Source organism: Kryptolebias marmoratus, linkage group LG6 (genome assembly GCF_001649575.2).
Source record: "Kryptolebias marmoratus isolate JLee-2015 linkage group LG6, ASM164957v2, whole genome shotgun sequence".
Taxonomy (NCBI): domain Eukaryota; kingdom Metazoa; phylum Chordata; class Actinopteri; order Cyprinodontiformes; family Rivulidae; genus Kryptolebias; species Kryptolebias marmoratus.
In genome coordinates, this window is record NC_051435.1 from 16,882,103 (window position 1) to 16,905,355 (window position 23,253).

The following is a 23,253-nucleotide window of genomic DNA, read 5'->3' on the forward strand; positions in this document are numbered from 1 at the left end:
ATAATATCAATCTGTCTCATTATCTAAAGGAAACTTATTCTTTCTGCATGTTTGTTTTAGGTGAAGCAGTCAAGAAAGAAACCTCTGCAGGTGAAGACCCCGAGAGCACTACCCACCATGGAGGCCCACCAGGTGATCCGGGCAAACGCCTTGTTCCTGCTGTCCCTCAGCAGTGCAGCTGAGCCCAGCATGCTGTGCCACCACCCTCCTCGACCCCTTCATTCCCAGCTGCTGCCCAGCCTGAAGGAGGGTGTGTCAGAGGAACTCCCCAACAAAATGGGCTGCCTTTACTTACAAACACTAGCAAGGTAACTTAAAAGCCCGGTTCATCAACCCTGCCTTTCAAAGATAAGAGAAACTTTGTTTCCGTCATGTTTCGAGTCTAATTCTTCTGTCATCTCTTAGGCAACACACTGAGAACTTTGGAGCCTACCAAGACGACAACCTCTTCCAAGATGAGATGAGGTACCTGCGCTCAACATCTGTTCCTGCGCCCTACATTTCTGTCACACCCGACGCCTGCCCCAATGTGTTTGAGGAGCCAGAGAGCAACATGAAATCCATGCCCCCCAGGTAACACTTTGTAATTACATCCGTTTTCCCTCAAAATGACTTTCCAACTGTTCTCATCTCATACTTTCCAATTGATTTAATTATAAGGAGCAATTTAGATCTTCTGAAGTGGGAGTCTGTGAAAAGGTTATAAACAATTAAAATCTTTTCAGATTGGAGTCATTTTTAGATTGTAGCAATCCACTTTAATATTGTCCCCTGATTGAACTAGCTGCTAGCTTGTCGCTCCAGTCAGAATTAAACTCTAGTTCTCTAACCTGAGGCCATTCAAAGATCTATCAACAGGTAAGATATTTTTTTTAATGTTTCAACAAAACCCCACTTTAATAGATCTAACATTTAACCTTTTGTCCTAAAAAATGCTCTTAATTGATCATCTTTGTTGTCAAGGTCAGACGTCTTATTTGGAGCAAGTGTTGTTGGTATTAGAAAAAAAAATCTTTCAGATCTTACACATCTATACTTTTATCCTACTTTCAATATGAATTTAACACGAGGACATATTTTTAAACCAGCCAACAGGTTTTCTGAAGAAATGTATCTATGTTGGTGTCTTTAATGTTTTGTTAACTGAAGTTTAAGCCCCGTTTTGTTCGTCTTTCCTTGCTTTTAGTCTTGAAACCAGTCCGATCACAGACAGTGACACGGCAAAGCGCACCGTGTTCCAGAGGTCCTATTCAGTCGTGGCATCGGAGTACGACAAGCAACACTCACCGTCTCCAGCCCGAGTCAAAGCTGTGCCCAGACGAAGGGTTCACAGTGGTGATGCAGGTAAGCATTGAAACAACTTTTTCTTTTTTCAGAACAAGTTATAGCATCATTCTAACATGTATTTTATTTTTTTTATATAGAAGTGGGCTCGTCTCTGCTACGCCACCCGTCTCCAGAGCTGTCCCGCCTGATCTCAGCTCATGGCTCCCTCAGTAAGGGGGAGAGGAACTTCCAGTGGCCCGTCCTGGCTTTTGTTATCCAGCACCATGACCTCGAAGGCCTGGAGGTGGCTATGAAGCACGCGCTGAGAAAGTCCGCCTGCAGGGTATTCGCCATGGAGGTACACCTAATGTTTTAATAAGCTTTAGTTTCACTCTAGTTTTGGTTTTGTAGAATAAAAAAACTAATATGGTTGTCTTTTTCTATTCTTTTCAGGCGTTCAACTGGCTCCTGTGCAACGTGATCCAAACCACATCTCTGCATGACATCCTTTGGCATTTTGTGGCATCTCTCACTCCGTCACCCTGCGAGCCTGAAGATGAGGAAGATGAGGAGAATAAGGGGAACAAAGAAAATGTAGAACAGGCAAGAGTTAGTTACAGCTATATGGCCTGTTGCTTTAGCTGTCATCTGTCAGACTTTCTAATTATAAACATCTCCACACTACCCAGGAAAGAGACCTCGGCGTATGTGAACACCCCCTTTCAGACATTGTGATTGCTGGGGAGGCAGCTCATCCTCTCCCCCACACTTTCCACCGCCTCCTTCAGACAATCTCCGACCTCATGATGTCTCTTCCCAGTGGCAGCGCACTACAGCAGATGGCTCTTAGGTAAAATGTCTGCTTAAAACAATGCTGCTGAAAATGAAAAATGTTCTAAATCGCCACCAGTTTAACCGTCTATTTTGATGTTTTGTCTGTTCTAAGCTTCTCGCCCACATTTTATGGGAGTTTTATTTGTTGCAACTCATTCTTTCAGGTGCTGGAGTCTGAAGTTCAAGCAGTCCGACCATCAGTTCCTCCACCAGAGCAATGTTTTCCATCACATCAACAACATCTTGTCCAAGTCAGATGATGGAGACAGCGAGGAGAGCTTCAACATCAGTGTGCAGTCGGGCTACGAAGCAATAAGCCAGGCAAGAAAACGAGCAGAACTAACTGCTTTTATCAGTATTAATTAAATCTGTCACTATCACTTCCTGTTACTCATGTGATGTACAGAATCTAGATAAAAACTCTTCTGTGTTTTCTAGGATCTCTGCCTGGTCACCTGTTTGAAGGACCTGACCAGTGTTGTAGACATCAAGACATCCAGTCGGCCCGCCATGATCGGCAGCCTGACAGACGGCTCCACTGAGACCTTCTGGGAGTCCGGAGATGAGGACAAGAACAAAACCAAAAGCATCACCATCAGCTGTGTGAAAGGCATAAATGCCACCAAGGTGTCTGTTCACGTGGACAACTCCAGAGACATCGGGGTAAGGACCTACACCAAACTGGACTTATGAATACACAGGGACTGATGTGCTGTTTAGTATAAGATGAAACGTGTTGTGAAATTGATGACAGAGTAAAAAAAAAAAAGAAAAAAAATCTGAGTTATGTGATCAATTTCATTGAGTTGAATACTTGTTTCTCATGCCGACAGAACAAAGTCACGTCGGTCACATTCCTTTGTGGCAAAGCAATAGAGGACCTCTGCAGAATCAAGCAGGTATGAGCATTTTCTTTGGAAACTTCATAAATTATTTGTAAAATACAGGATAAAATGTGAGCTTGACTAAATGCATGTTCCCTTTGTGCAGTCAGTTTTCTCACAATAAAAAGGAGTAACAGAAATAAACCATTACACCGCCTGGTTATGTTGAGGGCTGGAGGATCATTCTTAGGCTTTTTCATCCCAGGTTGACCTCGACTCGCGTCACATGGGCTGGGTGACAAGCGAGCTTCCCGGAGGGGATTATCACGTGATCAAAGTGGAACTGAAGGGTCCCGAGAACACCCTGAGGGTTCGCCAGGTGAAGGTTCTCGGTTGGAAAGAGGGCGAGAGCATCAAGATACTCGGCCAAATCTCAGCCAGCATGGCCCAGCAGAAAAACTGCGAAGCTGAGACTCTCAGGGTTTTCCGCCTCATCACATCCCAGGTCAGTCCAAGTGCGCTATTAACAGCAGCAAATGCATTTAGTCAGTGTCAGCTTCTTGAAAGTGTTTCAATAAAAAAAAACTTCTCTGTTCACATTTAGGTTTTTGGAAAACTAATCTGTGGGGATGCGGAGCCAACTCCAGAGCAGGAGGAGAAAAACCTCCTTTCATCACCAGAAGGAGAGGACAAGGTCTGCACCCTTATGAGTAACAGCTCTGGAAGATCAGCTAACATTAAATCATTTTTGACCTAACGCATTATGCCTTTCTGCAAACAGGTACCGTCTGATGCAGACCTCAAGGAGCACATGGTGGGAATAATTTTCAGCAGGAGCAAACTTACCAACCTGCAGAAACAGGTGCATTTAAAAAAAACTCCAACAACAACAACAACAAAGAAATAAAAAGCAGCGCAAAATGTGAACGCAAACCTAATGAATGTGTTGCATTTCCAGGTGTGCGCACACATCGTTCAGGCCATCCGGATGGAGGCCACGCGCGTGAGGGAGGAGTGGGAGCACGCCATCTCCAGCAAAGAAAACGCCAACTCGCAGCCGAGCGACGACGACGCCTCCTCGGACGCGTACTGCTTTGAGCTCCTCTCTATGGTGCTGGCTCTGAGTGGCTCGAATGTGGGCCGGCAGTACTTGGCTCAGCAGCTTACACTCATGCAGGACCTGTTTTCTCTTCTGCACACGGCTTCTCCCAGAGTACAGAGACAGGTGGGAAAGAACGTGAACATAGATGCAAAATTACAAGTTTAGTGTTTTGAGGTGCATTCTAAGCTTTCTTGTTAACTTCAAATACAGAAAACGCACATTGTGGCTGTCTAAATTGAGTGTTTTTTTTAAATTACAGTAATCCTAAATGTAAGTTATTGCAATTTTTTGTGCAATGCTGCCATCAGCTGGCAGTCAAGTGAACTGCACGATGCTGTCAGCAAGAATACACACCACAAGTGTGCACATTAGGATAGATACTTTTTGCTGACTCTGCAAAGTTTGTTTTTTGTGTATCTTCTGGCCTTCCTCTTTCCAGGTGACATCACTGCTCAGACGTGTCCTGCCAGAGGTGACGCCAGTGCGACTAGCCAGCATAATCGGGGTGAAGTCTCTGCCGCCAGCGGACATCAGTGACATCATCCACTCCACAGAGAAAGGTGACTGGAACAAGCTTGGCATCCTTGACATGTTCCTGGGCTGCATCGCCAAGGCCCTCACCGTGCAGCTGAAAGCCAAAGGCTCCACCATCTCTGGCACCGGCGGCATGGTCGCAGGGAAAGGCGTCACAACCGTCACGCTGCCCATGATCTTTAACTCCAGGTGAGCCAGCTTTGAGGAGCGGCAAAAAAAAACCCAACAGTTCACATTACATTCAACTTCTTACTCATCTTGCCTTTTTATTTTTCTGTTCTCAGTTACATCCGTAGAGGTGAGAGCCACTGGTGGATGAAAGGCTCCACGCCTCCACAGATCGCTGAGATCATCATAAAGCTGATCAAAGACATGGCAGCTGTAAGTTTTTTTTGTCATTTCAAATGTGCTGTAAAGGCGAACGCAGCAGTCAAAGTACCACTAAACACCGTTGTGTCCTTTATTTTTAGGGTCACCTTTCAGACGCCTGGTCCAGAATCACCAAAAATGCTATCGCTGAGACCATCATAGCCCTCACTAAAATGGAGGAGGAGCATCGGTCTCCTGTTCGCTGTATCGCAACAACAAGGGTATGAAGACTGTGTCATACACGGGGCATGAATCAGCGCTTAGAAATGCGGTCTGTTTCTAACCTTTTCTTATTTACTCCTCTTCCCTTAGCTGTGGCTGGCCTTGGCGTCGCTGTGCGTGCTCGACCAGGATCACGTGGACAGGCTGTCCTCGGGCCGGTGGATGGGCAAAGACGGACAGCAGAAGCAGATGGTGAGACTTGGATACCGCTAAAAGCTGCAGTGAATGGAACAAGGTTAGGGGCCGTATTAATTTATTCCATTCTCTCTTACTCACAGCCCATGTGTGACAATCACGATGACGGTGAGACAGCAGCCATCATACTGTGTAACATGTGTGGCAATCTCTGCACCGACTGCGACCGCTTCCTCCATCTGCACCGCCGCACGCGCTCCCACCAGAGACAGGTCAGTTCTGGGTGTTTACCTGGGTATGAGTGAAAACGAATCGTTGGTGGTGAGCAGTTTGCTTCGTTTTGTTTTGAATAACTTTGTGTCCTGGTCTGCATCAGGTGTTCAAGGAGGAAGAGGAGGCCATAAAGGTGGATCTCCATGAAGGCTGCGGGAGGACCAAGCTCTTCTGGCTCATGGCTCTTGCCGACTCGAAGACAATGAAGGCCATGGTGGAGTTCAGAGAGCACACAGGTAACAACGCAAAGAACGCACCAATGTAACAATAAACTATTTGACTTCATTTCCTCAGGGAAGCTTTGAGCTTCCTTTATTCCACCCTACGGTTCCCTCCAGCTCCTACAGCCTTGTTCTGACAAGCCAAATGTTTTTCAGGTAAACCAGCATCCAGCAGCTCGGACGCCTGCAGGTTCTGTGGTACAAGAAATGGTACCGAGCTGTCCGCAGTGGGCAGTGTCTGTTCAGACCCAGACTGTCAGGTATGAAGCATTAACAAAACAAAATCTGTCAGCAGAGTTTTTAAATCGTCTCTGTTCGGATGTTTCTTGTTTAGACGCAAAATCAGAAGTAATTGGTTCTATTTTTTTAATATATGAAGCATATAGCGTGGAAATGTATACAAATCCAATATGGAGAACAAAATAAATAACCATAACAGAATTAAATAAAACAATTGGGAACCTGAATAGTTGAATTATTTTAACCGCAGGGGCTTTTTAGTGATTAGTTTTTTGTTTGCATTTTAAGTTTAACAAAATATCTCTTCTCTCTTTTTTTGTCAAGAATTGGATTTAATTTTTGCATGAACTGGAGATTTATGCACCTTTTTATTTAAATTATTGTACATAACCCAGTTTTTCTGTGTGAAAAAACACTGGGTTTTTTATAATTAGGCAGATGGATAAGTGTGGATTGCAGTTTAATAATTTTTTAGATTCCCTTGAAAAGAATAATTTTGAATGAAAAGTAATGATTTAGCTTCTCTTCATCCTCTTCAATAAAACAACAAATTGCCTACAAGGTGCATATCAATCAATGTAAGGATGTTTGGTAAATTATAAAAAAATAAAGAGGTGTGCGTAAATAAAAGTGTGTTGTAACCTTTAAACATCGTGTGTTTTTAACGTCATCTCAGGAGTACGCTAAGCTGGCCTGCAGTAAGACTCAGCCCTGCGGACACCCGTGTGGAGGAGTGAAGAACGAGGACACCTGCCTGCCGTGTCTGCACGGCTGTGATAAGAACGCTGGCTGTCTGAAACAGGATGCAGACGACATGTGTATGATCTGCTTCACAGAAGCGCTCTCCGCCGCCCCTGCAGTCCAGGTAGCTCTGAGTGTAAAGAGTTTCACCTCTGAACTGTCTGTTCGCTCTCTTGTGATGTCTAACTGTTGGCTCCGTCTCCAGCTGGACTGCACACACGTGTTTCACCTTCAGTGCACTCGGCGCGTTCTTGAAAACCGCTGGCTCGGGCCCCGGATCACATTTGGCTTCATGTTGTGTCCTATTTGCAAGGTACGATGTCACCAGAGCCTCTCAAACGACAGAGGTCTTAAAAACTGCCACCGCTGCATTTTAACAGAAGAACTTTAACGGACGTTGGCTGGTCTGCTTGTGTCCTTGTTTACAGAACAAAATCAATCACTCTGTGATCAAGGACCTCCTCGACCCCATTAAGGAGCTGTATGAGGACGTGAGGAGGAAGGCTCTGATGAGACTGGAGTATGAAGGCCTTCACAAGAGCGAGGCGATTACTACGCCAGGAGCACGCTTCCACAATGACCCCGCGGGCTTTGCAATGAACAGATACGCGTACTACGTCTGCTACAAGTGTAAAAAGGTGACAACAGGACGCAGGGTGTTTTCATTGGAGAGCTGGACGTGGGTTGAAATCTAACAGTTTCCTGTTTTTCCAGGCTTATTTTGGGGGAGAAGCTCGGTGTGATGCAGAGGCAGGACAGGGGGACGACTACGACCCCAGTGAACTGATCTGTGGAGCATGCTCGGATGTCTCCAGGGCTCAGGTGGGTAAACGATACCTGTGAGGATCCTGGCTTTGCTGTAACCACTCTAAAGGCATTAAATATATCACACAGAATACTGCATGCTCATGTTCCTTCTTGTTTAGAGTTAGATCAGAGGACTGGGATTCATGTGTCTGAAGAAAAGTTATAATTGGCAGCCAGTTAGCGTTGGGTTCGTTTTGTCCAAAAACTGATATTTGAAGAAATAAGTAGCTGATTTTTAGGGATGCAATATCCTAAAAACATCACATCATTGATTTAAAAGGTTCATATTTGTTTGTTCCTACTTTTGATGTCTCTGCTGTTCTCTTCTGTCAGATGTGCTCCAAGCATGGCACGGATTTCCTCGAGTATAAATGTCGGTACTGCTGCTCCGTGGCCGTTTTCTTCTGCTTTGGCACCACACACTTCTGCAACGCCTGCCACGATGATTTCCAGAGGATGACCAGTGTCCCCAAGGAGGAGCTGCCCCATTGTCCTGCAGGTCATTAATTTTATTCTTAGCCTTTTGCAAGACCATCGATGTGGAAGTCACAAATCTTAATCTTGCTTTTTGTTTTTCTTCATAAGGAAAACTCAAGCCACTTAACATAAGTCTGGAAAATTGACTGAATTGTAACCATATTTTGTGTGTCAAGGTCGATTAGCAGTGGAGGCCATCTTGAATTGACTCGACTCCAACAGTTAATCAATGGCAGTCGTACTTCTAATGATTACTTTCTGAGAGTTTCATTAGAGTTTGTCCAGTGGTTCATGAGATATTTTACTAACTAAAATATGAACACCCACACAGACATCCTATTGAAAACCTACCATGCATGAACAAATGGTCCGTACTTATATAGCGTCTTTGTAGTCAGCCAGGCCAATCAAAGCACTTTATAACACAATCTGTTCCCTCATTTCCTCATCCACACACATTCATACATCTCTACGATGCTAACCTGAATAAATCATTCTATACAGTCTAATCAGTGCTTTAGATCACATTCATACACCAATGGGGCACATCGGAGGCAATGAGGGGTTCGGTGTCTTGCCCGAGGACACTTCGACATGCGGCATACTGGTGGAATCGAACCTTATTAGAGGACGACTGCTCTAACCACTGAGCCACAGCCGCTCCAAGCACTAATGTATTCCTGAATCATCAAAACTAAACCTAAAATATCTGCAGAAGCAATCCTTGGTCTCAAGTTTTTTTATTTTCTCAACTTCCCATGAATTAGTTGCTGTGCTTGCACTTCCTGCCACCGTTCACTTATCGGTTTATATTCAGTGCTTACAGTGTAATATAAAAAGCACACTTTCTGAACTTTAGCACTTGTTACCAGATTATTGGTTGTTCTTAGAATTAATCTAATGATTCATGTAAGTCTCTTCTTCTCTGCCACAGGGCCCAAGGGCAAGCAGCTGGAGGGCACCGAGTGCCCTTTGCATGTGGTCCACCCACCCACAGGCGAAGAGTTTGCTCTGGGCTGCGGGGTGTGCAGAAACGCCCACACCTTCTAATCCGCAAAAGACTTTTACTGGGAACCAGTCAGTCTACTGTGATTTCTCGCTGCTGCTGCTGCTGCTGAAGCTCAGCGGTGACACTCGGCTCTTGCATGAAGTCTCCTGGACACTGGACCAGGTTTCTGCTCCACATCAAGAGTCCTCAGGTCTGCTCTTTCATCAACATAAGTACCCGGGCTCTGCCGCTAGTGCAGGCTGGAGCTCCTTCAGATTCAGAGCAACCTGGATGAGGGGGGAAAAAATGAACAGTTTAAAAAAAATAAATAAAAAAAAAAGAAAATAACTTGTGAAGTGTTTGCATGCGGCCGTTGTATTCCCTCGGCTTCTATTGACGTTGCACACCTCCCGATCACTGAACTGTAACAGTACAAAATTAAACATCAAATATGATATACGTTTGCATCAAGGCAACTGTGGATGAGCGTGGGTTTGAAAAAAAAAAAAGGAACGGGCCATATTTCCAGCTTCCTAACTATAAATTTAAAATATTGTTATATGTAAACTTTCGTAATCTTGTACAGTATTCTTCACTGTCAAGTGCATCCATGGGTTGATGGACGAAAAAAAAAAAGAGTTGGATGATAAGACTGTTAAGTTTATTACTTTTGGGAGGAAATAGTGTATGATTTATCCAATCTTGTATATAATGATACTATTCAAAGTACCTGTATTCCGAAGTCGCTCTCTTCACTTCAGTTTTGTTTGATATTCTGGGTTGTTTTGAGCCAGATCTTTTATTGAAGTGCAATACTGGGTGTGCCTCCTATTTTGCAGCTGTTTAAATCTATGGAATGTATGTCAAATAAAGCCACTGTACATTTTTATACAGTAGATGGTCGTTTTTTTCCCCCCTCCCTCCTCTAAGTGTTATCTCTTCTGTTGTTTGGAAATGAGGACAGGGGGGTGCCCGGCACGTGCAGTGAAGCGAAGAACAGTGGATGTATATTCCGTTTGCAGCTCTGATGAATAACAAAGCACCAAAATCTTACAGTAATTCAAAAACAAAGAAAGAAATGGAAAAAAAAAAAAAAGATTACAGCTGAACAATACGAGGGGCCAGTCTTTACACCAAAAAAAATAATTGTGCACCTGTTATGCTTATTTTTTTTCTGTTTGTTTGTTTTTTCTTTTCCTAGAATGAGGCAGAGAGATTGGGGGCAAGGAAAGTGTGTGTGTGCGCGCGCGCGCGTGTGTGTGTGTGTGTATTGGGGAGGGAGGGGGGAGGTATTAAAATCAGCTGCTGTTCAATAAAAAGCTTATTACTTGTGAATCTGCTCTGTAATATCTGTGGTGGATGGAGTTGAATGGTAATAAACCAGAATCTCTGTTACACAAATTACACACTGTGTCATCAGTTTCTTAAATTTAAAAATAATTACTTAATTTCTAATAAAAAATACATTATTGTAGTCAACATCAGTAAGATAGATGATTGCAAATATAAGCAAAGAAGAGAGGAAAAAGAAGATGAGTCACCGTAGGAATATTTCTTGTACTGGACTAAAAGTCCAAAATATATATATAACCTTTGATTTATTGTGCTATTAAGATATGTTCAAGCAAGTTGATTTGTTAAAATACCATACATTTATTTAAAGAAATGTTGTGTGCCACATGAGTTGCACCAAAAAATTAAAGTTAAGTACTTAGTATGTGATATTGCATGTCTCTTAATGTCTGACATTAAGCAGCCCTATCAAAATGAATAAATACAACTGAGTGTGTTTTGTGGCTTTAAGTGTAAAACACTGTTGTAGTGATTCTTATTGAAATGCGATGGTTTTGCTTTGTTGAAAATAAATATATTAGAGAGAAAGGGTTATCTCTACTAGTCAGGATTATTAAGGAACTTTTGTATTTGTGTTCATGTTTAAGTAATCATCCTCTTTCACCCCAGGAAAAAAAAACAAGTGATATTCTTACTCGCCTTTTTTTATTGTTTTGATTGTATTTTTTTACACTCGGGTGGGTCATCTCACGAATTACAGACGATCTTTACCAACAGCCATTTCGCATTACGTTTCCCATAATGCACCGGTGCTGTCAAAACAACACTTCGCCATTTCAGGGCTGGGGGGGGGGGGCGGCTGCAACTCTCTCTCTCTCGGAGGAGGAGGAATTAGGTCAGCCAAGCGGCGGAGGTGGCACTTTCTTCTTCTCTGCCGCCGGACGGCTCGGTACTCGAGTTCCGATGCGAGTTGTTTGGTCGGTGCGAATGAGTTTTTCCTTCGTGGGTCCGGGTTGAAGAGCGAAGCCAGCGTGTGTCCGGATTTGCCCCCACCCCCCCGAGAGCAGCCACTCGACGAGCCGTGCGTGTAAACAAGCAGGTAAGGAGGCTCGGCCGAGGAGCTGGCTTCAGCTTAGCGAGCACACCACGGCAACACAGGAGGACTTGTTCCACGGATAATGTGTCACAGCTGTTCAGGTGCGGCTAATGTTTCTCCGAGGAGAGTTTACGGTGATGCTAAACAAGCTAGCGTAAACTTAGCTAACTGCTACATTCATTGACGCTGCCGCTGCTGTATGAAGCAAAACAAACATTTTTATAATTCATTCACTTTAACAACACGACTGGTTATTCTGCAAAAGGTATATACTTTAATATTTATGTAATGAATTTGTAAGAACCTGTAATACCATTTTTACAACCACTCTGTCACGTTTCTCACGTTTTCCATCGGAGGCGTGACCAAAAAGTTTCTTTTAGTTTAATGTAATGTGTTTAATAATGTTCTTTTATTGTTAATGATGTCTGTTTATGTAAAATGCATCAAATGCTGGCAATCTTTTCTCGGGCACAAATACTTCTCAGTGTCTGTGCTGTATTTAGATCATTTAAACAAACTTGAATGTAATTTTACAAACATTAAATCGGGGAAGAAGGCCACTGAGCACATAAGTTTTAAATAATATACAAATAAGACTATGATGAGATGCAATTTGTGATTTTTGTTGTGAAGTGCTGATCTGCAGGTGGATTTTAATACATATCAAAGCACTTATAGTTTAACAAAAACAACAACAATAAAAAAAAACTTATATTGTCTTCAATAAAAGCACCAGGGCTCTATCTCTTTGTCACCAGATGATATATTTTCCTTCGTTTTGAATGGAAGTAGTTAAAATTTAAAAGAAAAACTAATTATAAAAGGAACATTTCCTCGTTATAGGACAGATTAAAGCTCTTTAAACTTCTTAAAACACACTTTAAAAAAAAGAAAAGGGCACAAAATGACAAACATTTCAATTTAAAATAATTGCTAAATATTTTGGAGAGGGGAAAAAACAGATTACTGTGAAATGTGACTTTTTAAAATCATTATTTCGTTATTTTTTAATCTGAACACGATCATTGTACGAGTTAATTATTAATTTTGAATTATGGGGCTCATTCAGTAAGATGGACTTGAATAAACATGTCACTTGTTTCTGAATCCACAGCGGTTTGATTTTCTAAAATGTTGTAGAAAAGCTGGAGATGTTCAGGAAGAAAACAGGAGATCAGGGTTTAAATTTAAACTGTCCGAATCTAAATAAAGAGCAGACAATATGGTGTGATTAAAGTATACGAAACAGACGAGCTCGGGATGAATTGTGTCAGAGTTGTGAGATAAAAAGAAGACGAATAATTTAAAAGGTTTCAGAGATAAAGCACATGTTAATCTAACGCATCTGATACTAAATGATCGTAAAATTCAACTATCAGGTCAGATTTTGGCATGCACAGATAGCCAGGTCTCTAAAGGCTGAGCCTGAAACCTCAGTGTGGTAGTCGTGACCTTCCAGCGTGCGTTTCTGTCAATTCATCGTGATTAACGCCGTCACATGGGCCCAGGAATACCTCGACAGATCATCACTCAGCGTGGGAGTCGCTGCTGCGGCCAGAAACGTAACCCGAACCTGTTCTACTCAAGCAAGTAGTCGTGTTGTGAAATCCTGCTCAGTTCTCAGGGCGGCAGACATTTTTATCAGCTTATCGCCCGTCTCTTTAACCAGGCAAGTCCCAGAAATGGACAAAGGGGCGTGAACATGTATTCTGTTCAAAAATGAGTCCAGCTTGATCTTTGCTTTCCAGGAAAATGGACGCCGTGTTTTGTGTTTTATGCTTTATAGCCGAGAGAGGCTGTCTTGGCTCTTTATCTGCGAAATGTGCTAAAGGTGGCATCTGTGATTGTCTGGAGCTGCTTCAGGGTTCATGATAAGACTTAACGTGTGTGTGAAGGTAGCATTGATTTATAGGCTTGTACTGTAGTTTTGGAAGGACTTACTTCATGCCGCTATAAAGATGAATAATTATCAAATAAAGTCTGTCGTATAGAACTGTGAATAGTTTATGTGCCTCTGCGCAGAGAAGCAGATTTACAAGCTTTTTGCTGGGAGAAAAACATCAGCTGGTGTCAAACTGAGTGAACTTATGAATCATTTATGTTTCATGACGGACTTTGGAAATCATTTCATGCTGTTTTTTTTTTTTATCAGGATGAAACGGATGAAAGGAGGAGAGGAGGTCGGCAGCGACTGCTCCAGCGAAAGCCCACCCGAGGCGTGCAAGAAGGTGCGGTCGCAGGTGAGCGAGGACGAGGCGGAGGTGGCGGCCAGCGAGCCACGGGGCGGCGACTGGTCGCTGCTGCCCGAGGAGCTCCTGCTGCACATCTTCCAGTACCTCCCGCTGCTGGACCGGGCGTACGCCTCCCAGGTGTGCCGCGGGTGGAACCAGGCTTTTCACATGCCCGAGCTGTGGAGGTGCTTCGAGTTTGAGCTGAATCAGCCGGCGAGCTCGTACCTGAAGGCCACGCACCCCGACCTCATCAAGCAGATCATAAAGAGGCACTCCAACCACCTTCAGTACGTCAGCTTCAAGGTAAACACAGAAGAACTTGTGTCTGTGCAGTTTCGCTGTATGCGTTTGTTTTTTATTTGATTTCGGGCCTGAATCCTGTTTTATGTTCTTGAAGAGATATAAACGTATTAATTGTTGTCGTCAGGTGGACAGTAGCATGGAGTCGGCAGAGGCAGCGTGTGATATCCTTTCACAGCTGGTGAACTGCTCGCTGAAGACGTTGGGGCTCATCTCCACAGCCCGGCCCAGCTTCATGGAGGTCCCAAAGGTATGGTTAAAGTCAACAATCACACTTTTTTTTTTTTCTGTATTAGTATGACAAGTCAAAAGAAATCTCTGAATTTAATGCCGCGGTTTTCGTTTTGTTTCGCAAGTCTTTACAAATCATCTTTATGTTTTTAATTTGTGGCAATGAAGCGAATGTTGTCATCGACAGATAAAGCCACAGAAATATGTGTTTTCACACCCGGACGAGGTCACGTTTACTTCAGCTGGCCTCAGAAAAGACACCGTGTTGTTTTCAAAAAATCCTTGTTTGGTCTTTGCGGGTGCACCGAGATCTCCTCGCGAACCTTTCGAAAATCTGCGTAACCTGGAGAGCTGTCACACGTGTTTGTGTAAAAAAAAAAAAAAAAACACGTGTGCTTCATACCAGCCTGAAACCTTCCCCCTACATGTGAGCGCAGAAAGAACCTTGGCTTTTCAAAATTCTTTTTGAAGGACAACATGAATTTTTCAAACATTCATCCTTTAGGGGCTTCAGTATGTTCCAAAATGTCAATATTATTTATTTTTAGACTTATCACACATCTGAGGCTGATTATAATTTTATATGCAGTTAGTAATTGAATTTTTAAGCTTGCCTGAACATATTTCAGTGCCGTTTTGTTAAGCCTTTTTTCTTAATGTATTTCTAAAGGTTAGGTAAATAAGCCTAAGGATATTTTAGCCAAATTTTCTGTCATCAGGTTGTCAGATTCTGCTGAATAGTTTTAAATGGGATGAAAATATGTTGCTGGTTCTGTCATCAGGAGCCAATTCTGACATTGCTGTTTGTTGTTATAGAACTGTATTTTATGTAGATTGATTAAGTATTTTGTATTTGTAGGATGTTTTTGTGCAGTTAACACATTTACCTTAACAGTAACGCAGTCAGTAATTGAAGTTGTTTCGGCAGCGCCTACAAAAAGCAACAATGGACACAAATTAGTTGAAAAGATGCGTTCAAATCAGCGTTGTGTTTGTCCTTCCGCAGTCTCATTTCATCTCGGCTCTCACCGTGGTGTTCGTCAACTCCAAATCGCTGTCTTCGCTGAAGATTGACGACACGCCGGTCGACGACCCGTCTCTCAAGGTGCTGGTGGCCAACAACAGCGACACCCTGAAGCTGCTGAAGATGAGCAGCTGCCCTCACGTCTCCCCTGCAGGTACAGGAAAGCAGCTTTTGTCTAATTGTTTTTGTGGGACTTTTGATTATCGACATCGGTATTATTTCACATCACGTCCACATATCACGTGGGTCGAATGTTTCCTATTTTAAGTCACAGGACTAGTTTTCCATTTGGTTTTGGAGCCTGTAATTTCCCTGCCTGCTGTCTTCAGTGTTGTGACTTCATACTGTGGCAGTAATTATGAATAAACTGTTATGTGGTTTCTTGCTGTGACATACATTTTCCTGGTGGAGTTTTTTTATTTATTTCCAGCAAAGTCTGTTGATTGAGCTGTAGCTTTCCGGCCAAACACAGTGGACCCTTTTGTTCTCAAGTTGAAATTAAAATCAGGGCTGGACAATTGGTTTGCACTAAAAATACAGATTTTCTCTCCCTGCTTGTAGGGATCCTGTGTGTGGCCGACCAGTGTCACGGTTTGAGAGAGCTGGCGCTGAACTACCACCTCCTCAGTGACGAGCTCCTCCTGGCCCTCTCCTCAGAGAAGCACGTCCACCTGGAGCACCTGCGCATCGACGTGGTGAGCGAGAACCCCAGCCAGCACTTCCACACCATCAAGAAGAGCAGCTGGGACGCCATGGTGCGCCACTCGCCCAAATTCAACCTGGTCATGTACTTCTTCCTCTACGAGGACGAGTTCGGCCCGTTCTTCAACGAGGAGATCCCCGTCACGCACCTCTACTTCGGCCGCTCGGTCAGCAAGGAGGTGCTGGGTCGCGTCGGCCTGCACTGCCCCCGCCTGGTGGAGCTGGTCGTGTGCGCCAACGGCCTGCGCCCTCTGGACGAGGAGCTGATCCGCATCGCCAAGCACTGCACTCAGCTGTCGGCCATCGGGCTGGGCGAGTGCGAGGTGTCCTGCAGCGCGTTCGTGGAGTTCGTCAAAATGTGCGGCCGGAGGCTGTCCCAGCTGTCCATCATGGAGGAGGTGCTGATTCCGGATCATAAATACTCCCTGGATGAGATCCACTGGGAGGTGTCGAAGCACCTGGGCCGGGTCTGGTTCCCGGACATGATGCCGACCTGGTAGGAGGACGCCGAGCGCAGAGTCCGGCATGTCGGAGTTCTCGCGGGCCGGAGAGCGTTTTAAACACTCCGCTGTAGTGAAACATTCGGTGCCAACGCGGTGAGCGGAACTCTTGTTTGGAGTGAAAAGCAGGGATGTAACTTTACACAACACCGCTGTAATTCCTGCCTCTTGTTATCAAGGAGAACTGGTGACAAAACTCACTACGACGGAGCAGATGGAAGAAAATCAACACTTTTATAACATCTAAATTCAGTTGTATTAACAGTGTGGCTGTGGCTGTCTGTATCAGGAGAGGGTGTGTGTGTGTGTAGACATGTGTGCAGGTATGTTTTAATGTTTCTCATTCTTTGGAGTTCATCGTGCACAGTTGTGTTATTACACTACCAGTGGGCCTCTTTCCTACAGTCTGAGACAGGAGCTCGGCGCGCTCCGACACAATATGGCTTTCGAGGTGAGACGCACAGATTCGGTGTTCGGGCGTTCCTGAGGGAATTTCGCTGGGTCCTACGCCTCATGTTCGAACGGAGCATTTTGCACGCTTTTCCCGTCCACCTGAACTCACTCACAAACTTACCTTTGGCAACATTAAATGCTGTCAGAGAGACAGACGTGTATATAAATTCGGTCGGCTATATGTGACGTGAAGGTGTACAGTGTTGATTATTGTGACAGAATTTTATATTTTGCAAATCCTTCAGAATGTGTATCCCTTTTTGTTCATCACACAGTCTGTATAATAGCGTGAAACACTACTTTTCCTGTTGGCAAAAGAAGGTTTCTGTACAGCGAGACGATTTCTACGCACCTTACCTGTAAACCAAATGATAGTTGGGACGGATCAAGTCTTTACGGCCAAATGAAGAAAGCTCCTGATGATTAATTATACTGCTAAAGCAGATGCCAGGGACAGTGTACAGAAACGATAAAGCTGTAATTACTGAAGGGGGGGGGGGGTCCGGACTTTCTGTAAATATTGAATGTGTTTGTTGCTGGATGAATTAGGAGGTACACAGAGCTTTGTAATCGTTCAGAATGAGACTCGTCCCCGCAGCTTGTAGCTCAAAATGCACACTCAGGTGCGTCGAATGAATTTATTTCCCGTATAGGTTTCAGTTGTCTCTTCTGTTACTTGCCCGACGCAGCTCGCGAGTCGCCACCCTCTCCGTTCGGAGCACCTGCGTGTGTTTTGCAGCCCACGCTCGCTCTGCATGGTATTATCACGATCGGGAAACACGAGGCGGTCGGTCCTCCTCACCGCCTCTGCTCCTGTCCCCCCGCATTCATTCGTTCATTTCAGTCAAACGACGTGTGGCAAGTCAGATGAGTGAAACTTGTATTGTTGTTGTTTTTATTTTCCTTTCAGAGGGAAGTCGAATCCATTTGTACATAAAATGCTTTGTGTTCGATTCTTATGAATAGAAAGATATTTCTTTGTTTCGATGTTTGCTTAAGCAGCAGCTCTCGTCTTTTTTCTAAAACCAGAGTTAAAACTTTGATTAGCTGTGTCTTTTTCAGACTGTAGTCACTAGAGAAGCTAAGCTGCGTAATTAAGTGATATGGCAACTATTTTTGAAATTAATCTGTTTTTTTGAGGTAAATAAGAAATGCAGACCAGCAGTGAGATTTGTTTTTTTCCTCTGTTTGTTTGTTTGTGATGCATTCAGTTGTCGTCGTTGAGGTTTCGTTGCACACAGGTGGTCCAAAAAGTTCACTCCCGCCGACTGTTAGGATTTATATTTTCCCCACGTCTGCGTATATTTCAGGAGTTGGTTTTATCTATACGAACACAGGATCTGAGGGTTGTACCGATCTAGTGGAGCGTGGCCAGATCGCCATGGCAACAGACTGAACCAGGTTATGAGTTCAAAATTTCAATTAGCGATCAGTAAGAAGCGCGACTCGCTCCCAGACAGAAAAATCCGACTGGATCACCATCATAAGTCGGTCAGTGCACCGTATTTAGGTGTTGGCATTTTAATCAGCAAATTAAACCCCAAACGATGCTTATTCTGGGATGTATTTTCATTTAATCGTCCAATCTAATACACATATAGGCTTAGTAAGGATCTTCCTGTTTGATCAGATCAAACTTTATTGGTTTGTTAGCATCAAATGACAACAAAAGAAAAGTTATAGGCTTCCATCAAAGATGATTTGTTGAACATTCTTTATGGTGCACTCCTCTGATTTTTAACCACATACAATTTAAAAACAAACAAAAAAAAATCTAAATTAGTTTGAAAAATTCAAAGTTAAGACGGTCTAATTTGAGAGCACTTTCAAACCCTTTAACCTCCGTATTATGTATATGTCGTTAAAAGCTACATAACTGCGTTTAAGTGGAAAATGTATCTTTCATAAAGTCGTTGATAGTGAACAAACTTGTGTATTATGATGCGTTTATCAATCAGGTTTAGGCTTCATTCTGTTTGTGCTGCTCTGCGTGTGAAGTAGGCTAAGATGGAGGCGTTTTACGGAAACGCGTCCTGGCTTTTCTTGGACTGAACCACTCGCTCACGACTTCGGTCTCATCGAAGTAGGTAGCTGTGCCATCCGTGTTCATGTTTGAGATACGGTAACACACTGCCTGATTATTTCCTCTGTATCTGTGCAGTGGTGGCTCCAAAAGTGAATTCTCTTCGGTTGTTTTTTCATTAAGTTCCGATGCATCCCCCCCATCTTATTCTGAAATTAAATATTGTGAATGTACTCTTGTTTGTGTCATTTTATTAATTTACAACTTGTATTAATTTGCAACTTATACAAAGTTAAACAAAAAAACACTGCATGGAAAAGATTACCTTTTAAACATGGTCATTTGTAAAAAAATTTAAAATGTGTTGATAAAGAGGAAAGGTTTTAATTTGAAATGCTTTCAGTATTTTCGTGATCAGAACCAGAACCACAGATTAGGAGTGTGCCGAACGATTTAAGAAAATAAAGAGAAACTTGTGTTCATCTTTAAAAGGTGACAGGAACTCTTAAATTTAAAAAAAATTAACATTTAGGGATGCAGATCAGCCTAGTTCTAAACCAACATCATCCAATGCTGAGAAATGAAGGATTATATATAATCTCATGCAACGTCACTATCTGTTGTCCCATCTGGTAGCAGTGGAAGGATTTGTTCGGATGACTCCCAGCTACTACCACCTCCAATTTTAGCTCAATATCTGTAAAACTGACTGAGTTGGAGCCATTTTTGTTTGGACTGAGTACAATTTATTCATCTGTCGATGTTCATCATTAAAAGGTTTCTTTAAGATCTGTCCAGTGGGATAATTTGCTAACAGACAAAAACATCACCCTGATAAAAACTCAAGTCGGCTGTTAGGGCAAAGGCACCTCTTCGTAGGTAATCCTCATGTACGGAGGTTTCATTGGCAGGTGCCAGTACTCGAAGTTGTAGTAGAGGTAGAAGCTCTTATCCAACACGATCTTCTTGTAGGCCTCCAGCAGGCTGAAAGCCAGGTCCACGAACGACTGGTGCGGCCTGAAGTGGTGGTAAAACTGACGGATGTCCGCCGCCAGGTTCTTCAGCGCGGGCTGCCCGAAGATGGCGCTGTCGTTGCCGAGGTACGCGGGCTCTCCGCTGTACAGGTAGATCTTGGTGTAGTTGGTCTGCGACCGGCTGGACAGCCGGGCGCCCAGCTCGGCCAGCTTCCTGTACGTGCGGTGGACGAACTGCGAGCAGTCGTACGACTCGAACCACGCCATCGTGTTGGGGCCCGGGTCGGACAGAACCGTCCACGTCTCGTAGTAGATGCCAGTCTCGTTGTCCTCCTGCACCCATTGGGCCATGCTATTGAACTGGCTCCCTGCAGGGGAAAAAACAACAACACTTTAATTCTAATCAGTCCAATTAACAAAAAAAACAAAAATAAAAACAGGGTTTCAAAACAATCCAGAGCCTCTTGACATCAATAAAAAAGTCAAACCTATTACTTTCATGCTGAGACGACCCTCAGTTACAGAGCCACACAAAAGAGGATTCATTTTCTAAAGCGCTAAAAGCAGAAATGGTCCTTGTGTTCAATCAGAGGGCATGCTGAGACGGAAGAAATGGAATTATAGTGGCTAACCACATTTAAATTAAAAATACTTTATTTCAAAATTACATATCTTCTAATTCAGGTTTACAAAACATGACCAATGTAAGCAAAATATACACTATGTACTGTATTTCCTGATCTAGATGTGTGTATATATATATTTATTACAATCACTCTTCTTAGTTAAACGTCTTTCTAGTATCTATATCTTTATTCTTTATAGAAGGTAGGACATTAAAATAAATAATTATAAAAAATAAAGGCCTATCAAGCTTTAGACTAAGATCATCTTATGTTGGGAAAGTTATACTGTAGCTGTTTTGGTCCAATCTTGAATATGTTAGCACTAGTATTTATTGGGGATGACTATTAGCTACTACTACGTCAAGCTTTAAAATACCCAAGCTGGAATTTTAACTATGTGACATGGACACTGAGTATTTTTTAGGTCTTTTGTCCTAAAAATGCTCCAACTTCTTCAATCCCTCCTCGACCAGCTTTGATTTGAACCCGTAATGAACCATGCTGTTGTACAGCACGGACAAGGGATTATGTGCAGGAAAAATGGACATAAGGGGACGTCGTTTCCACTGGTGATGTTCTGCGAGACGCCGAGTCTCACCCGTGAGCTCTCCCACTTTCTCCAGGGTGCCGTTCTGCAGCCAGTGCGCGTCGTCGATGCCCTCGAAGAAGCAGGCGGCGCCCTGGTTGCACCAGAAAGGCGCCGCCGCGTCCGGCCGGAGGTGAGGAAAGGTGCAGTTGCCCAGCTGAAAGAGCTCGTACCACTCCATGGTGTAGTTGGCGCCCGTCTCCGAGCTGCTGAAGCCGACGGCGTCGTGCATGATGTGCTGGGAACAGAAACGCCACAAGTGGCTTCGATAAGGAAAGCTACGAGTAACGTCACGCAGCTGCACTTCTGCTTCCAACGTACTCATATGTTTAGTCACCAGCAACAGTGTTGTAAGCTTTACTTTAGACTTTTGGTGTTTAATCAACTTTAATAAGAAGATAATCCCCCCAAAATTGGTTTGTATATTCACCATACTTTATATGGAGTAGGAAAATCCCCACAGTGAGTCTGGAGTTTAACAGCTATAAAGTTTGTGCCTCTGGAAACCTAAAATATCCCAAAGTGTGTTTTTTTCTTTGTTTGTTTTAACACGAAGGAATTAAAGCACTTACGACTTTCCCCAGCAAATCGCCGTACTTGAATTCCCACACTGGCGTCTGCAGCCGGTAAACCGAGACCACGTCGCTGTCTCTCATGTAGGGAATGCGTCCATCTCGGTCTCCGGTGGGACAGAAGGGGTACAGGGCTTCACAGTAAGAGTCCACGGCGGGCCGATGGTCAAAGCGCCTGTTAGACACAAAAACAAAAGGGAAAGTTTTACTTGTAGATTCTGATTTCTTTTCTTTTTTTCACTCCATCACTAATATTTTATAAAGATAGTCCTCAAACCTCAAAGGCAACACTTTAATACTGATGAATATTTGAGTTTTGGACTTTTAACCACTTCTTTAAATGTTAATTTTTATGATTAGTTTGTTTTTGCTTTGGAAAGATGAGGAGTTGTGATGTAAAAATGTTAAATGTTAAATTAGATAATGTTGTAATAGCAGATGCATAATGGTCATTTTTACAGAAATAAGATCAGCTAACAGCTGTCACCTAAAATATAGACAGATTTATGGTTTCAAAAGGCTCCAATTAAAATTTTAAATGCCTATTATTCACAGTAGTGACAGATACATACTTATTCTACAGACCTCAGGTCAGTGTGCCATGTTTTCTCCAAGACATGATGATGTTTTAACCATAAAATAAAATAATCTGTGCATTTTTAAACCAATATACACACATTTCTATTTTAAATATCAAATATCAGCTAAATATACTTTTAGTTTCAATTCTGCAAATCAGAACTAAAGCGGCAGGATCTGTTTGTGACACAACTCTGTCTAGAAACAAAAGGTTTAATTTAATCATTACTCACTAATAAGAAAACGCAGTATTCATAAATAAACTTTAAAATCTACTTTTAGTTTAAATACTAAAGTAGTAGTAAAATATAAGCTGAATTCGTTATAAAAATAAAGAGTGTCAGATTTCAGACGTCGCCTGAACGCATCACTCGTACTTCTCCCGGTTGCCCAAGTTTCAAACATGTCGCGCTTTTTAATAAGCATTAAATGACAACACGGGGAGTAAAAATCTGGCTTTAAAACAGTTTTTGACGAAGACAAAATCACTACATCTTAGGTAACTTTAAGACTCAGTCGATGAAAACGAGGACGGTGGTGTTTGTCCACAGGTTTCTCCGTCCCGGACGCTTCCTAATGCGGGTGAAGTTGGACTCTCCGTACCTGTAGGGGACAGGCCACCGCTGCTGTCCCCAAGTCCCGAGCTGAGACACGACATGAAGACACAGGAGCAGCCTGAAACACGCCGACACCTCCGAGGGAAACATGGCGAAGCCAGGAGCGCACAAACGCAAAGTTAAACACAAGTTTGGATGATTGCTTTCACATGATTCCTCCCCGCAGAACAGAAGACTTCCTTGTTTCGAGTCACGTGGTTTTGTTGTTGACGATGGAATCACGTGACCACACAGGACGGAAACTAGCGAGTAACATCAACCTCAAACAAATAAAATAAAATAAAAAGTAAAATAAAGTAGGCAAATTCAAAACCAAATTAGGCTTGGATTACTACTGTTACTACTACTACTACTAGTACTACTATTTTTTGCACAAATCTTTCTGTTTGTCTTGTACTTATTTGGCAGTA

The 23,253-nt window shown here is 43.1% G+C and overlaps 3 protein-coding genes across 14 annotated transcripts in view; 2 read left to right on the top strand and 1 right to left on the bottom strand.

Annotated features, from left to right (window-relative positions):
• mycbp2 (MYC binding protein 2) overlaps window positions 1–10,129 on the top strand; it is a 58,129-nt gene extending 48,000 nt beyond the window's left edge. For all 11 annotated transcript variants that reach the window (XM_037975957.1, XM_037975961.1, XM_037975963.1 and 8 more), the window contains 26 exons: window positions 61–308; window positions 406–573; window positions 1,187–1,344; window positions 1,425–1,624; window positions 1,720–1,869; window positions 1,956–2,116; window positions 2,265–2,421; window positions 2,539–2,763; window positions 2,934–2,999; window positions 3,190–3,429; window positions 3,529–3,618; window positions 3,706–3,786; window positions 3,883–4,149; window positions 4,466–4,749; window positions 4,845–4,941; window positions 5,031–5,150; window positions 5,242–5,343; window positions 5,430–5,558; window positions 5,663–5,795; window positions 5,937–6,040; window positions 6,697–6,885; window positions 6,967–7,074; window positions 7,190–7,399; window positions 7,476–7,583; window positions 7,902–8,067; window positions 8,980–10,129. In XM_037975957.1, coding sequence (XP_037831885.1) covers window positions 61–308; window positions 406–573; window positions 1,187–1,344; window positions 1,425–1,624; window positions 1,720–1,869; window positions 1,956–2,116; window positions 2,265–2,421; window positions 2,539–2,763; window positions 2,934–2,999; window positions 3,190–3,429; window positions 3,529–3,618; window positions 3,706–3,786; window positions 3,883–4,149; window positions 4,466–4,749; window positions 4,845–4,941; window positions 5,031–5,150; window positions 5,242–5,343; window positions 5,430–5,558; window positions 5,663–5,795; window positions 5,937–6,040; window positions 6,697–6,885; window positions 6,967–7,074; window positions 7,190–7,399; window positions 7,476–7,583; window positions 7,902–8,067; window positions 8,980–9,095 — 4,077 coding nt within the window. In that variant the 3' untranslated portion in view covers window positions 9,096–10,129. The remainder of the gene's footprint in view (window positions 1–60; window positions 309–405; window positions 574–1,186; window positions 1,345–1,424; window positions 1,625–1,719; window positions 1,870–1,955; window positions 2,117–2,264; window positions 2,422–2,538; window positions 2,764–2,933; window positions 3,000–3,189; window positions 3,430–3,528; window positions 3,619–3,705; window positions 3,787–3,882; window positions 4,150–4,465; window positions 4,750–4,844; window positions 4,942–5,030; window positions 5,151–5,241; window positions 5,344–5,429; window positions 5,559–5,662; window positions 5,796–5,936; window positions 6,041–6,696; window positions 6,886–6,966; window positions 7,075–7,189; window positions 7,400–7,475; window positions 7,584–7,901; window positions 8,068–8,979) is intronic.
• A 1,010-nt stretch (window positions 10,130–11,139) lies between these two features.
• On the top strand, window positions 11,140–19,122 carry fbxl3a (F-box and leucine-rich repeat protein 3a). Of its 2 annotated transcripts, none has more exons than XM_017410300.3 (5): window positions 11,140–11,523; window positions 13,578–13,959; window positions 14,084–14,206; window positions 15,194–15,365; window positions 15,773–19,122. In XM_017410300.3, exons 2-5 carry the CDS (start codon window positions 13,579–13,581, stop codon window positions 16,411–16,413), a joined length of 1,317 nt encoding a protein of 438 aa, XP_017265789.1. In that variant the 5' UTR covers window positions 11,140–11,523; window position 13,578; the 3' UTR covers window positions 16,414–19,122. The 2 variants fall into 2 exon arrangements, with proteins under 2 accessions (XP_017265789.1, XP_017265788.1); XM_017410299.3 differs by having other exon boundaries at window positions 11,140–11,425.
• Window positions 18,616–23,039, bottom strand: cln5 (CLN5 intracellular trafficking protein). The gene is made up of 4 exons (XM_017410301.3): window positions 22,830–23,039; window positions 21,648–21,822; window positions 21,088–21,313; window positions 18,616–20,231 (listed from the first exon to the last, which is right to left on the bottom strand). Exons 1-4 carry the CDS (start codon window positions 22,931–22,933, stop codon window positions 19,744–19,746), a joined length of 993 nt encoding a protein of 330 aa, XP_017265790.1. The 5' UTR covers window positions 22,934–23,039; the 3' UTR covers window positions 18,616–19,743.
• Window positions 23,040–23,253: the final 214 nt, after the last annotated feature.